At 37.5% G+C, this 16,448-nt stretch overlaps 1 protein-coding gene across 9 annotated transcripts in view; it reads left to right on the top strand.

Annotated features, from left to right (window-relative positions):
* LDB3 (LIM domain binding 3) overlaps positions 1–16,448 on the top strand; it is a 130,213-nt gene that overhangs the window by 62,261 nt on the left and 51,504 nt on the right. For 7 of the 9 annotated variants that reach the window (XM_030031016.2, XM_030031022.2, XM_030031021.2 and 4 more), the window contains exon 5: positions 1,060–1,466. In XM_030031016.2, the coding sequence (XP_029886876.1) occupies positions 1,060–1,466 (407 nt within the window). Of the gene's footprint in view, positions 1–1,059; positions 1,467–6,196; positions 6,220–9,721; positions 9,926–16,448 lie in introns of all 9 variants that reach the window. The other 2 variants (XM_030031020.2, XM_030031023.1) reach the window with 1 other exon arrangement.

Raw genomic sequence — 16,448 nt, 5'->3', positions numbered from 1 at the left:
GTCCTAGGGATTTAGATGGTGTTGCACCAGAATGAGCTTGAAGCAGTGATAGGGTGTTGTAAGCAACATGAGCACAGAAGTTTTACATGAAACTTCCTTGGAACTCATGCGACAACTTATTTCCAGCACTGTGTTGCTGAAAAAGCAGTATTTTTCTTTTTTGATATTACCTTTTATTTTGGTTTCACTAAGCTGCATTAATAGCAAATCATTTATGAAACTGAAGCATAGTACTGTGTTTTTCCAAGATGAGGTTCTGGTAGAATGTTTCTAATTTGAGCACCAGCAGGGTATAGCTATTGTAGGAGAGATTTCTGTGACTTCGACTAAGACAGTACATCCTGCTGTCCTAGTTAGGAATATTGTCTGGGACATGACTGTAGGATCATACACTCATCATCTACATACTCAGGCACACATTCCTTCAAGTGGAAATTATGCAGAAATGATCAGAATAGAAGCATCCTATCTGTTGAGCAGTACCTGTTCTCAAGTCCTGTTGGTCTATCTGCTAATCATGCTGCATGGCCTAATTAGCATGAACCAGAGCCTATGAAAGCAATGCAATGTGTGGGCTTCAATAACTTGAAGTGTACTCATGGAAAATAGAATGGTGTGGTTTAGAATGATTATGTTTTTATAACAATGGCATTGACTTTTTTGTTTGCATATTATCTCAAATTATTCTGACCTCAAGACTTTATTTTAAGATTTCTTAATTATCCTGTAAATTAATCGACAGTGTTGGCTTTATATAAAATTATTGCTATGAGGTTGACTAGTAGAAAATGCTTTTTTAATGTTAGGCTTTATTTGTTAATTTCAACTAAAACCCAGTTAAAAAATGCCTGAATATGTTTTGCTTCCCTTATTTTGAAACAATGCGTTTCTTTGTTGAAAGTCTTCCCTGAAAGGTTGGATGCTTTGGCCCCAGTCTATTTATTGCAAGTTTATCAATATGTTTAGAAAGCAGTAAATGCAGATATGTTATTTTTGCATGTGTTCTATGATTGCTCTTTTCTTTTTTTCTTTTCTTGGCCTGCATGTTTGCTACTACAGGAACCTGCTTGGGAAATCAATGGCAACAGAACAACCTTCAGTCCTCTAACTAACACGGCGACTGGGCCTATGGGTAGTATGTTAGCAACCAATGGAACGTTTTCAGGCTACCTCAACAAGCAAGAGATCAGCTTTTCAAATAGCTCTGCCTACTTAAAGACTACCACAGTTAGATCTTCCATGTCCTCTCAGTCTGTGACTCCTGACATGTCACCTGCAAAGAGTAATCTAGGTTCAAAACTAAGCCCTGTATTGACTGATGGCAATAGTCCTATACACCAGCTGAGCCCTGCAAGGCAGTATAACAACCCTATTGGCCTTTACTCAGCAGAGACTCTAAGGGAAATGGCTGAGATGCATAAGTTAAGTCTCAACCGAAGGGCTTCGGAAGGTGGACTTCCTAGAGGGTAGGTAACCTGGTAAAATATTTAATATTTCAATTAAGTAATGAATTTGCTGAAAAATGAATGTAATAATACCTACCCTATTGTGCATTTGTCTGGTAATCATGATTAAGGTCTGGAACAATCATTAAATTTTCCAGTACCCCCCAAAACATATATGCAGTACCATTACAGAATAACTCTTGGTCTTTGGTATCTGAATTGCAATATGGATTGACAATAGTCACCAGAGCATGAAGAGGAACACTATGACTGAAGTAACTGTGATGATCTCAGGGTTCTGGCATTTAGCGATTTAACTAATGCATGTAGTCTCACAGAACCAAGTATCACTGTCAGCCATTATAGAAGCTGCTATAAAACAGATCTGATCTTTGGCACTTTCCTGAAGAGAAATTGCTTTCACCAGCAAATCTGACATGCTAGTCTGCTGGAGTCTTCCGCTGTAATTCCTGCCTTAACGTATTGGCTTTCCTATGCAAAATGAGTCAAAATTGCAATATTTTGAATCCTTTGGTTTGAACATGGTCTGTCTCATGTTAGCTTTGCTCTTAACTTGTATGTAACAAGGAATGATCTCTAGATACTACCCAGATAGTTTGATCCCATGTTGTCAAGGTTTTCAGTGTTACTGTATTGCAGATCAAGTGTTTTATAAGTAGGTTTGTGAAGTGAGGAGCTTGGACCACAACACACGAGGAAAAGCAATGAGAAGCAGATTTTCCTAATTTTTCTGCCTTCATGTATTAATTTGCAAACAAACCTGTAATTTTTTTATTTGTGTTTATTTAAAATGAAGATAAATTTCTTATTATGAACATAGGAAAAAGTGTAGTTTCGACACTAGGGACGTGGCTATATGAGGAAAAACAGAAAATTCAGACAATCCACTCGAGGTCTGATAGCAAATGCATATTTTCAAGTACTTTATATCCCATTGTGGGAGCTCTTTGCAAGAGTAAAACCAAGGGGTTTTAAGTTGTAGCAAAGTAAGGATATTTTATCCTTATAAAAGAGCATATATACATGTTCTAGATGGTTCAAGCAGTTTAGATGATTCATTGTAACTCTCTTGAGCACTTGGCATTAACAATCCTAATTAACTTATCTGAAAAAATCCTATCCTCCCTTCTCATACTGGATAATTAAGAAAGGCAATTACTGTTTAAAAGAAAATAATTTCAGTTAGTAAGCAAGATCAGCAAAATAAACCTCAGAATGCTTCTCTCTAACAGTTTTCTTGCGGAAAACTAATCCTTGTCTTATTTCAATATGCAGAGTTTCCTGGGAGTATATCTCCCTGTCTTTCTTTCACTGTCTCCACAACCCTCCTTAAGATCTGCAAGGGTGAGGATAAAGGGGCTGTATTTTTGATGGCTCAGCATTTTGACTATTTTTTGTTATCAAAATTACAACACAGCTGCATCCATCACTCACCAAAGTCAATGTGAACCAGTCTATTGATTCCAGAGGGCATTGTGATAGGACTACATAATATGACAGTGATTGTTGGGGTGCAGAAAACACTTCACTGTCTTCACTCTGCACTTTTCTGTGTTTTATGTCTGCTTTATATGTACCCATGTTAGTGCATGCCAGTGGCAGTGCACTGAATTAGAAAGCAAGGTTCTACCTTAGAACAACCATCTGAGTTTGTTTTTTTTTTTTTTTTTTTAGTTTGAACAAAATTTTAGGGAATTGCTGTCTATCTGCCTGTAATATCTGTAGCACTGATGAACAAATAAGAACATTTATGAGAAATCTTCTAAATGTTCTGCTTAAAAAATTCAGCCTTTATCCTGCAGCCCAAGAACAATCTGAAAGGATGAAAGAGCCCAGAGCTACTAAGTACCTGTGTCTTTTCAGGTAATTCCTCTGAGATTTAGAGAATTGTATATCTGTTTACATGCAGAGAAAATTCAGACTTCAATAATCCTGTCATTCCCACTTCCACTTGAGTGTTACCCATGAAGTGAGAGGCATCTCTCCTACTGCTCTGTGGAGAGTAACATGGGATCTGTAACTACCTTGGGGCTTGGTATCATCCATGATAGTCTCAGTCTCATTGTGGATATATGTGAAAGAGTGCACAAGGAAAGCACTGTAAGCTCTGCAAAATCAGCTCTTGACTTCATTGTGGACATTCTTATCATATAGTACAACATGAGATGCTGCGTAAAGGTTGGGAAATTATGGTGCTCCCAAACTGTGAACTTATAATGCATTCATGAACATGCACATAGCAGTATGGTAAAAGCTATAAGAAAATTCAGGTTTGGGGGTTGATCTTAAGGTATATTTCATATTTCAATTTGGTGTCCTTTCCACCAAATCGTTTAAACTTAATTGTGTGAATTGCTGTTAGAGGTTTAGCTAAACCCTTTGGAAAATCCTATCAGAAAGCAAAAATTAATTTTGAGATTATTTCCCTGATCTACAAAGAATAACAAAGCATCTGTTTCTCTGTTTCATTTTTACATTAAAGCTTTATCACCCTGGCCTAGGGTGAAAAATAGAGGTGGCCTGTTAAGAGTGTGGAACTTGATGTGCTGAAAGCTCTGGAAAGGGGAGTATTAATAAATACGAAGAGTGAGTCATAGCTTGTAACATGTGGTTCTCTTTCATTCCAGTGTAAGTTATTTTTCACATTGTAGGTCAAGGGCCGTAAATACCTGTCCCACAAGTACGTGCCAGGTGGCTTAGGTTACTAGCTTCTTACTGTGTGACCTCTGTGAGCAGCAAGTTGGGTGTTTCATACATGTCCGTATTTAGAATCAAGCTAGAATAATGTGTGGCTCTGAACTGGAGAGAATTTTCTCATCGCATACTGAACATAAGGAGAAGTAAAGCTTTACTCTTTTTGAGGGAAGCTATAGTAGCCTCTTCACATCTAAAAAATCTTTACTGAGACATGTGGCTGTTGAGCTGTTCTTAGTGTGCGCACATAATGATTTTTATCTTTGAACATATTTTTATATGCAAACACGTGGTTCCTCTAATGAAGGTGTATTTTAGGGGTGGTAGTTCTGCCTTTAAAATATTATTTTATGTGTAAGGCAGAGGCCTGGATTAGAAAATTGAAGCAGGCATCAGAGTCCACTTCAGAAAATGATACTATTAAACTATGTTTCATTGTAAGTGAGTGCCCAGCTATCCTGCACACACCTAAAATGGATATAGGATCACTTATGTGCTTACAGGCTACAGCTTGTTCCTAATACATCTCTACTGGTTCCTGCAACAGACTGATATATTTGGCTTAATGTAGGGTTTATAAAGTTAAAAGAATATTCTCAAATCCAAGAGTCTGAAGAACAGTAAGTGCAGGTGATCTGTCATTGCTTTTCCATGGAAATGCAGAAGTGCAAAGCCCTTACTGCAGCTTCGTCTCATTAGTGGTTTTGATCATGAAAAAGGCAGCTGCATGAGCCAATGCAAAAGGACTGTATGTAAAAAGAAGCAGTAATATCAAAGGTTCGGCAAGGCAAAAGCACAAGGAGACAAATCCACTTTGAATGTCACTCCAACAGTCTAACATTGCTGTCCAGTATTTTGTATCAATGCCAGATCCAGAAATGTTACAACAGCAAGCTGGAAGGTTCACTGCCCACTTCTGTCAACAGCATTCTGTGCAGCTAAATAAGAAGAAATGTTTATTAACCGATCCTGGACTCTCTTCCTCTTTATTTTGTGCAAAATATGATTAATTACTCTTCACTCAAGAATATAAGAGCAAAATATGGATATTCTAAGGTTTGAAAAGAATAAGTTAAAAAAAAGTCATAGCCCACTAATGCTATTCATGCAACTACAGAAAGAGTTATTAGCAAATAATATAATAGTACAGTCTGAGCTCACTATCTGTTCATTGCTCCCAGCTTTGTCTTGCATAAGGCTTACGTTGAGTTTTGTATTGTGTTTCTTTGGAATTACTGTGCAAGCCACCATCACTTCTCGTTTATGCAGCAAAGCAGGATGTAGCATGAACATATGTTTTTTCATACTGTGTACATACCAGATGGAATAAAATATCCTGATATGGATATCCAAAAAACCACATAATGCATGGACTTTCTTCATTTCACATGGAATAAGTTAGGAATGACCATTCTGAAATTAATTGGCTTACACCACTGTTGGCATAATGTAGGTACAGTCAGATTTAGGCCAATAGTTTGTTAAATACAAAGGCATTTTCCTCAGTTTTAGATTTAAAACATCTACCAATATACTCTTTGGATATTCTCCAGCATGTAAAAGACAAAAAAATCAATCTTGCAATACCAGCTCTGAGGGCAGCCTGAGGAGAACAGACTTCATCCCTGAATATTTAGTATGTGAGGGAAGAATATAATCTCTACCACTCATCTGCTATTTTGAGATGAGAATATACTTTGCAAATGCTTCTTTCTTCTTTCCCCCCCTCTTCCCCTACACTTTGGTAATAGTACTTTTAGGGATGCACAGCAATAAAATCATGTTCAAGGGTCAGCCAAAATGCCATGGTACCCTACTAAGTCCTAGTGGATCAACTATAATCCCTACGTTTTTTCCTTTCTTAATCATGTTGGGGTTTTCAGGCATACATTTACTTTTTGTTCTTTTTTGTAGATGGTCTGAAAAAAGCTTTAGTAAGCTTTTGTAAATACCTTTTGCCCTTTGCACTCTAAAAACTATTGACTTTTTCTGTGTGGTTGGTTTTGATGTTGTTTGTTCTCTTTCTCTTCTTTTAGGTCATAACCAACACCGCTGCCAAGTTAGTATCACTTCTATACAGTGCCAAGTATTTGTGTTATGCTGTATGTGTGAAGATTTGTTTTCTGGGGTAGCATGATCCCTTGTGTTCCTGCTGTGTCTACTTGCAAGTGGAAGTACATTTAAAAAAATCTTATTGGTATGGCAAGCATCATCGGCTGCCACTGGTGTCCAGCGGTGCTCCCTTCTAAGCATACTATGTGTTTGGCATTTCTTGATGATGTTCTAATGCTGCAAATGGAGTTAGCATCTGAGCTTGCTCGGTTCTTGTGAATGCTTTCAGATGTTTTTGTCTCTACAGTCTGGGTTTAATTCCTCCTAACTCTTTAAGTAGTCTTCATGCCTTCAGGATTTGGGGAGCCTTTTCTGAGCCTTTTTTGGTGTGTTATTAGTGGTGTATTTTTAGCCTCAACATTAAATTAATTTCCAAAGTCCCACTACACTAAAATTCAAATTTAGGTTGGTATCAGATACTGACATGGAAAAGATCTAAAAAGTACTTTACCTTAGTAAACATATTGCCCAAACAAGAAGCAATGATTGATTTAAAAATGTGATTGATCTGCTTTATTTAGCAAAGTTCAGAGTCCTCAGCTCTGATCGTTAGTTTTTTAAGGACAGAAGATTGTCTCTAAATTCCCACTTTCTGTCTCTGAACTGAGTGTTGTCCAGAAATTGCTGGAGACTGGGTTAAATTCAGCATAAGATAAATAATTATATTAGTTAAATGTCAAATTTAAACTGACAAGAGAAGGTTAGAAGTAGTAGAATACATAAAGTTGAAATCATATTTAATGCATATAATTTACACTGATCTGGCATTCTCTGTTGATTTCAATGAGGTGTGGGTGTGATGTCATGCAAATCATGTAAATCCTTTAGAGTGATGAAACTTTAGCAAATTTACATTGATAATTATTCTCTTACAATTGTCTTAGAAAGTGTCGTGGTTTAACCAGGACAGAAAGCAGAAGTCACATTATCCGGGTGTTGTTCATCTTGCTTTGGGATTTATTCTTCCTGATCCTTTTCCAGCTTAGTAGAACTATCCCATTCATTTTGCAGAGGTGCTCCAGCTGTCTCTAGGGACTTACCTCTGCCACTTTGTCCTGGAGCACAGCACCCCTTACAAGCACTAGTGTCTTCTGTTTACTTCCAGAGTTAAAAAGAAAACTCTGCAGTTGAAAATCTGTACCCTTTTCTCTTATTGTTATGGGAATCTTGTTAACTTGGTGAAAGTTTTGCCTTGGTATGTGTAATGTGACTAAAACCTCTTGAAAGACATCACTGAAACTGTTTAAATACCACAAGTGAAAGCCTAAATCACTACTGCTGCTACCATTAGGGAAGATTAGGCTGTTCTAAGATTACTAGCTTTTATTTGTGTAATTGATTGTGGAAACCAATTGCTTTGAACTTTATTTTTTAAAAGTGGCATATTTAACCTCTGTCTTTTCATTCACACAAACTTCTCAGATTTTGGGTTTAAAATCTCTTCGATACTTCTAACAGTGTGGGGGAAAGAGAACACTAAATTCAAGATCTCGAGGACCTGTGTGTTCATAATTATCTTGTGATCATTTTGAATATTACAAAGAAAAGAGATACCATTGTTAAATTAAGGCATGTGCATGCTGAAAAGTTGAGAGTGTAACAACCTGCACATCTCTGCACATCACCCTTCAGCAGACGATGTCAGTGTAATAATAATAATATTGTCATAGGTGATGAATAGTTAATGGAGAGATATTTTAAATGTGAAAATGTCTTTGTAAAAAGATGAATTTCACTTTTTGAATGCATAATGCATCTTCCCGGTTCCCTCCCTTAAAATGTTGATGTGTGTAACTAAAGCATGTGCATATTTATGTCTCTGTTCCTTGAGCATGTGGCTGTTAATGTTCTATCAGGTGTTTTGAATGATGTGTGACTGTCTCTTACTGTCCATTTTCAGTCAGGGCATCCCACCAAACAAAAGGCTGAAAACATAGTGGAATCCCCTGTCTGGGTTCAGAGGTGGCACATCACCTTTGATAATCTCTGGAAGATCAAGTCAGATGACTGCCAGCTTTGCTTGGTTTTCCTTCTTCCTCCATGCTGGGCTGAGAGTTCAAATTTAACACTCAAACATCCTCTGTGGCCGACCCACAGCAGACAGGCACACTATTGGTCCCTTGCCAACCAGAGAAGCTGTTGTTCAGTCACATGAAAAAAAATCAGTGAAAGACAATATAATGGCTTTAAACTGAAAAGGAAAATTGTTCCAATCAAATGGGATTACATTTTTCAGAGTTTCTCTTGGGGGGGGGGAGGTATATGCATTTCCTGCTTTGGGGCTCAGTTCAAAATGAAACCTTTGTGAAATATCTGTTATTTCCCAGAGGACAGAATTCTCAGTTTTGCCCAGTTGAGTGAGTGTACAGAATCTATACTGCTGGCATCCTCCTGCTACTGGCAGGACAGGAACAGCAGACTAGAGATCTACCTGATCTCCCATAGGTTAGAGAAGAGCAGCTACCTCAGTGACTGACAGCTGAGGTTTTACCTTGCTCATTGAAACTCCAGGCAATACTCAGTCCTAACTCCAGGACTAGAACAGTGTACAACTAGGCGCTACAAGGAAGCCAGGTGCTCTTTAGCAGCAGTCTGACATTAAACTGACTTGTTCTGTTGCAACAGGAGCTTCAGTGGACTTGCTCATGGCTCAGTTTCTCAAATAAAAATCCTTTCTCATAAATGGAGCCACTGGAAAATATGGCAGCTAGTCTTCCAACTGCAGTTGTCCTGTTGATTCCTGTTGATTGCAATGTAGGATATTTTGATCTGAGAAGGAGCATTTATCATGCTATAGCAACACTTATGGCTGGCTGTACAGAGATTTTGGGAAGATTATTTTAGTCTTTGTGAGGAAAGTTTGAATATTAAAAGGCGCAAGTACTAAATTTCACTATGATTAATAATCCAGACAGAAAGTACTGGAACCTTCTAATTAATAGAGGACCGGACATCTTTCACCCCGTTGCACTTTCTAGCACTTTGTAAGACCCTTCTGAAAGAATGAATGGATGCAGTGAATAAACTGGGAATTCTCTGCAGTATGTATGTACATCCATGGGCATGCATATATACCTCTGTGTGTGTCTATGTTTGTATACACTTATATGCATATATGCATGTAAGAATAGAATTTTAATATATGTAAGTATCACATCAATACTTAGGGATTTGTCATGATTTTTTATACAATGACAACTGTTTCACATTTTTTTCTCTATATACATCTGCGAGCCAACAGAAAAATTTCATCCATTAGCGCAGCCAGCTTTTAAGTGTTACTTGTTATATACATTGTCTCTTACCCTCTGACCGGAAGCTTTTGTGGTGAGATGCCGTGAACTGACATGCACACTCCTCTGTTGGTGCTTTTTCTCTCACTTAACTGTCACGCCTTTCTCCTTTCTTCCCCTCCCTTCCCTGTTGAACCTTACTCTTGCATAACCCAGCAAGGAGTTCACGGAGCGTTTCAACCCCAATGCCCTGAAGGACTCTGCCCTGTCTACACACAAACCCATTGAGGTGAAAGGCCTAGGCGGCAAGGCTACTATAATTCACGCCCAGTATAACACCCCAATCAGCATGTATTCCCAAGATGCTATCATGGATGCAATTGCAGGCCAGGCACAAGCCCAGGGTGGAGAATTTGCTAGGTAAGGTTATTTCCTTGTGTGGAATGCTCTTTCTCTGCATGATACATCTAACAGTCCCTCCACGCATGACACGGCAGCTCTTGCTGGACTTTTCTGCAGTATCTTACATGTGAAAAATGCAGAGCAATCCTAGATAGTAGTTGAAAGCACTTCATCGTTTTGAAGTTAAAAGGATGGATAGTTAGAAAATGTAGCATTTCTTTTTTGGTATTCTTCCTAGAACTGGTAAATCCCACAAAAATATATCTAGTGCTCTGTATGACATGGGATGGCTTTTCATTTATAATGACTGTGCTTTGTCATAACTACTGTATTATATGCATAACTCAGAATGGGACGGGGGAGGTAGAATTTTTATTGATATGTGAAGAATGCAAAACATTTATTTAGTACTGGCTACTGTTTTATTCTTTAGAATGGAGCGTTGTGCTATATTATCCCTGTCCCTAGTTTACATACTGTACATGTGTCTTACGCACATCCTTTGGACTATGGCAAAATCCACTGATCTTCAATAATTCTGCTTTTCCAATGCATGTTTCTGGTAATCTTATCTGATAAACTTAGCCACAGTTGTTAGGACAGAACTGAAATTACATGTGCAATGAATGTAGCCAGGTTTCTCTCTTACTGGGTATCTTTCTACCCAAAACAGAACTTACCTTCTTTTCTTGTGACACCAAAATATAGATACAGCAACACACTTTAACATAGTTTCTTTTCAATATGTTAGCTGCAGGCTTATTCAAAATGTAGATGTTTCATGTATTTGCTTGTGCTCCCTTTTACTGGCTATTTCTTTTCTCTTTGTTTTTAATCCTTTTTCCCCCCCCCTAATTTTTTGCACCAATATTATTCTGTTGTTTGCCACAACTCTCCCTAATGATGGATCCCAAACAATACCTTTAGTTGGTTTTCACCATGACTCAGTGAGTCTCCACAGGTGTACGTAGACTCATATTTCCAATTAGCAAAGTACAATGAAAGAATTCCATTCTATCTGTGTTCTTCATAATGGTTCACATCTTTCATAGGCATGGATTACATGAGACATTTTGTGATATATTGGCATTTTCTACTAAATGCTGTAACATTATATAATGCAAACAGTAGTGTTTAAAAATTTTACCTATTTAAATAATCAGATGATTATAAAGTTTCACTGCTGAGCATGTGGATCTTTTTCATTTTATAAAGAGCATTAAAAGAATCTCTTGAATGCAGTTCCAATTGCAGGAGTGGCTCTGCTGGACTGGAAAACATCATCATCTTTTCCCAACTGTGGAAGAGATTAAAACGCAATGTGTTGTGGGGAGAGGAAAATGCCCTTTCTAGAAAATCCCAGATAGGGTGAGAGAAGTCCAAAGAGTGCAGCTAGAACTGGAAGATCAGCAGACTTTCCAGGGGAGTTAGGGATTTGTCATAACATGTAGAATTGTGAAGTAAAGAATCTGAATAACTGGAGAGGCTTGAATCATAAAACATAAGGTGGTAATGAATTATATTAGTATATACATATGTCTTGGAAAGAGCTGAATGAATGGATAAATAGATAAAAAATTAAAAGATTTGCATGGACTGTTGAGTCGTTGCACCAGGAGCAGCAAGAGCTGTGTTAAATGCCACTAGCAAAAGCTCTGTTCTAACTTTTTTTTTCTCATTTTGAATATGGAATCCACCTATTGCATGGGTGTTTATGAAGTGAGATGATTATTTCCATTAATCCTTTTGTATCAGACAGTTCTAGTGGAACATCATTCTTTGCAGACAACTCCATGACTGTTATCCCCTGTAATGATGCAAAAAAAGTTTTTCTGCAAGATCCACTATATAAACTACCATTTAAGCTTTTCCTTCATTTTGGAATGTGACTCCTAAGCCTAACATTCACCTGGTCCCTGAAGAAACTAGCGTTTCTATTCCTATGTACAGTCAGGTGCAGGGGACGCTCTAAATCTACTGTCCAGTGAGCTACAGCCTGGTTTGTAACTTCTTTTTTTTGAACTCGTAACACTTAGTGACTAAACAATTTTCTCAGTAGATTGTTTTATTGCAATTAACACAGCATTTTTAATCTAGATATAAAGGCAAGGTTTGTGCTGATATAACAACGGCCTACCCATTGACTGATACTCATTCGATTAAACCTGTAACTCATTTCCTTCAGGTGTTGCTTTGACCTCTGTGATATTCTGAACTTTGATTTGCAGTGGAAACTGAGGATGTTCTTTAGTTTGCTTAGTTGATCAAGTATGAGATAAGATTATGCTTAATGTAGAAATATTTGTATGAGACGTTTGTCACGTAAAAGCAGACCAAATTGTGTACCAATTCATTTTTTCTCAATTCTCTGCCTAGAATTTGGTCTCAACACTTAATTACTCTTCTTTGGGCTTTTCATTTTACATTAGAGTTAAGGCTGAAGCCACAAGGTGTATGTAAGATGGTGAGCATACTCAGACTGTAGATCTAAAGGGCTTCTGTTCTTTTGGGCAGTAAATAGCTAGAAACACTTCTTGCTTCTTTTATCAGTGATAAAGAATAGACAGGCTTAAAATAAGAATTCATGTTCTAGTTTGACCATTTGAAATTGGTGATGTTTTAACTTAAGTCAGTGAGATCAGAATCAGACTCGTCACTTAGAAAATAACCCACACGTACTGGATCATCATGTAAAACACAAAGGAAAGCATATAAATTATTTATACTGCAGTTATTCAGACCTCATGCTGGAACTTAAAGGTAGAAAAATCTGAATGCCCTGACTTTATATCTTTTCTCACTCTATGTTGCTTTGTTTTAATTGATTTTGCTATACCAAGAACCAAGAGTTGGTTGCAGTAAAACCACGTGGTCGGTACATTTCAAGTACATTTCTGCCAAACCTCTTCTAAATTCCATCATGCAGTTTTAGCCAAATTCACAAGTCATGTAAGGAGACATAAATCCAACAACTTTATCAGGATTAAGATCTGACAGTTCTAGTAGCAGAATCAATAATGTGATTGTACAAACTCAAGTCTCATGTATCCTCTACAATAAGTCAACTTGGCTGGATAATTTACCAGTCTGCATGAACTGTTTTTTTGTTGAGTTGGGGTTTTTTTACCTCTTAGAGCTTTTTTTTAATAGTTGTCTAATATCCGAAGTCACAATATTTTGTTGTGTGTCTACATCAGGGGTAGAACACTGCAGTGTTCCTAAGTTTTTACTTCCTATCTACTTAAATTAAATCTGACTAATGACTCCTCCACTCCAGGGAGTGATTCACATGGTAAACCATAGTTTATAATGAACTCCAAGGAAAAAAAATCACATTGCTACTTATTCAAAGAGGTTTGACTGTCTTTAAACTTGTTTTAATGTTAATAATGTGTGACTTGTATGATGATGTGAAAAAGGGGGACAATTTTTAATTGAATCCTACTAAAATACCTTAGACTATAATATGAAAAACCCTCAAAAGCTGTAACACATTTGGGAAGAATTTTTTTTTTCAGTAATATCAATTTAAAGTAATATGCTTAAAGATGAATGATATTTCTGCACATACACACCCAGATGGAAAAAAATTAAATTAAGAAGAGGTATAACAGAGGTATTAACATGGTTATGTGGATCTTTAGGCTGTCTGTAAGAATCAACTGTCACATTTAGGTTTATGAAATGCTCATAATCAGCGATGCGCTCTATTTTATATTTCCATGCTGAGTGGCTCATAAGTCCTAGTTACTCATCTACAATATAATTATGATTTTAAAAAAAGAAAAAGGCCTGTTGCATTAAAGACAGAGTTGGAAATATTCCAATGTATTGCATTAATTTAGTTAAATTTATATGAGTGTGTTCCACTCTGCTAGGGAAGGTTAATTCACCAAGCTCCATTTCCTGCCTTAATCATCTACCATAAGGAAATTAATATGTCATATTAATGCCACACATTGCTACTGTGAAATTCGTGGTCCAGCCTCTAGCGTTTTTAAACTACCTTTGAGCTAATGGCATATCTATACATACACTTTTAAACTGCTTTTTTGTATATTGGTCATAATATAAGAACAAAGCATTTCAGCTAGAGGATTTAAACAAAGGAATTTGAACTGTCCATGACATGCACACTGCTGTTGCCACAGTAGTCCATGGTTGAAATTCGCAGTACTAGCTATCCGGTGGTTTATTGTCCACGCTACAACAGTCTGCAGCTGTGAAATTTGCTATCACAGCAGCTTTTTAAGCTTCAGCAGGATTAAAAAAGTAAGTCTGGGGATATCAAGTTAACTGTTGGCCAAAACCAGGCAGTCACCTGTGACAGTAGTGCAGGGCAAGGTACTGTGTGCTTAGTCAGGACTAAGACGCAGGCCTGAAGTGCCTCTGGGAACTTGAGAAGTGGACTTTAACTGGACCCTTTAGAGTGACAGAACTTGCCAGCGTAGCCAAAAGTGAGAAGTGGCAGCAGAACAGTCACAAGGGGGTTGCTGACTTACTGTTGGTATTACAGAGCATCTCTTTTCCATATAAAAACTATCGCTGCATGAAGTGAGCAGAAGGCAGAACTCGCTTCTGCACTTGCTTCCCTGCCTCAGCAAGCCCTTCTGCTGTGTATGAAGGGCCAGAAGAGGAAGGCTACTGCTCTCTCTTCCACCTTCCTTCTGAAGAAGGACATGGCACTAATTTGTCCATTGGTGCACATAGGAGCAACACTAGTGGAAGCCACTGATGCCACACCCTTCCCAAAATAAACAAGTCCACATTATGCCTTCTATACCTGCTAGTGTTTAGATATTGTAAAGATAGTGGTCTAGGCAACATGAGCTAAAAAAGGAGCTGGAAAATGCTGCTTCCTCCTACGGGGCGCATCTTCCACGCTGAGAGACTTTTTGCATAACTTTTATGTTTTGTGGCAGAGCTTAAACTGAAGAGTCAGGCTTTCTTCTAAGCTATGCTCCATCATGTAGGTGATTGTGCTGAAACATATAAAAGAAAAATAACTGGGTTTTGTACCCTGCTGGGTCCTCAAGAAAGTGAGAAGTTTGCATATACTGGGGGTTATGAGGAATATAAATACTCCTCTAATAAAAAAAAATCCTAAAGAGATGGGGTGCTTTTGGGTCCATAGAATATATAAGCACACATCATGTTTCTGAGTCCCTTGCAGTCTTACTTGAAGAACACCTCCCATGCTATTGTTACGTGCAAATCCATTAAAACAGCGTATATCATGCAGTGCTGAAGAAGAGGAGTGTCAGCTGGAAAATAATGATATTTAAGGCACTACCTGGCAGTATTCTTTATTATACTGTATGTTATTGCTGTATGTAGGATATCAGACTTGGCGGCTTCTTGATTCTTGCTTCTTGGCTTTTTCATGATTCCTCTCAGGCTTTCAAACCACAAACCCAAATTCTCTGTAGATTTTCTCTGCAGTGGTATCTTAGAGAACACAAACTTTGAGCCTGAACAAAGGAAGCAACTTTTATAGCAGGTGACTGCTCCCGGAACTTTATAGCAGTGACTTAGTTGGACCAAATGGCCCTTAACTTTTAACAGAGCCATTTCTCAATTTTCATGAAGTTGAGCATGCTGCTTGCAAAGCTCTATATGGAATAGCAAGTTAAAGCTGTTACAATAAATCACTTGCTTCAAAAATAGACCTTGTATTTAGAGAAGTCATGGAGCCAGGTTACTCCAAGCAGTCATCATCCCCCCCCAGTGTATATTTCTGCATCTCTGTTAATATTTAATTTTAACTGTATGCTATGCAGAAGTTATTTTCGCAGGAAAAAAAAAGCTATTAAATTACTAAGTCTGTTTCTAGCTTGCATCATAAATCAAAGAGAGGTTATCTTGCTTGTGCTACAGAGCTTTGTAGCTTTGACTTTAGCTGTGCAAAATTGGAAGTTTCTTCCTGGATATATCATTTTGCAAGGTGATTAGAGATGTTGTAAGACTCTGAGACACAGTCTGCTGTTAAAGATTTCAGGTACAAAATACATGTGCAAGTCTTGAGTACAAGTCTAGACTTCTCATACTTCACATGTTTAGTAGACAATGAATCCAGAGTTATGGCAGCTGGAAGTTTAATTCAGAGTTTGGCAAGGAATAATCATCTCTAGAAAAAGCTATAAAAGCCTACCACATTATTTTTATAATGAAATATGGTTTTTATTTCTAATTGCAACCTTAAAATACACTGGCCCAAAACTGTAATAAGACATAACATAAACCAGTATCAACATGAAGCTGTTTTTATAAGAAATAGTATCGGACAAGAATGCTCAGAGAAATACATGTTTTTGCTTGGCATACTCTCCTTTATCACTGCACATTATTCTAATGACTGTAAGCTTGTGGCTGCATTGGCTGAGGAATCATAAACGGACATTTCCAAGCATTTTCACACTGTTTTGAATATGCAGATTTCAATGATAACAGGCCATTTCAAAGGTAGAATGAGCCATAGCATTCTTAATTCACATAAAATTGATCTATGCATTTTTTTTAAAAAGTTATATTTTTAAAACTG

Source organism: Aquila chrysaetos, chromosome 11 (assembly GCF_900496995.4).
Source record: "Aquila chrysaetos chrysaetos chromosome 11, bAquChr1.4, whole genome shotgun sequence".
Taxonomy (NCBI): domain Eukaryota; kingdom Metazoa; phylum Chordata; class Aves; order Accipitriformes; family Accipitridae; genus Aquila; species Aquila chrysaetos.
This window is presented reverse-complemented; position numbering and strand designations above follow the sequence as displayed.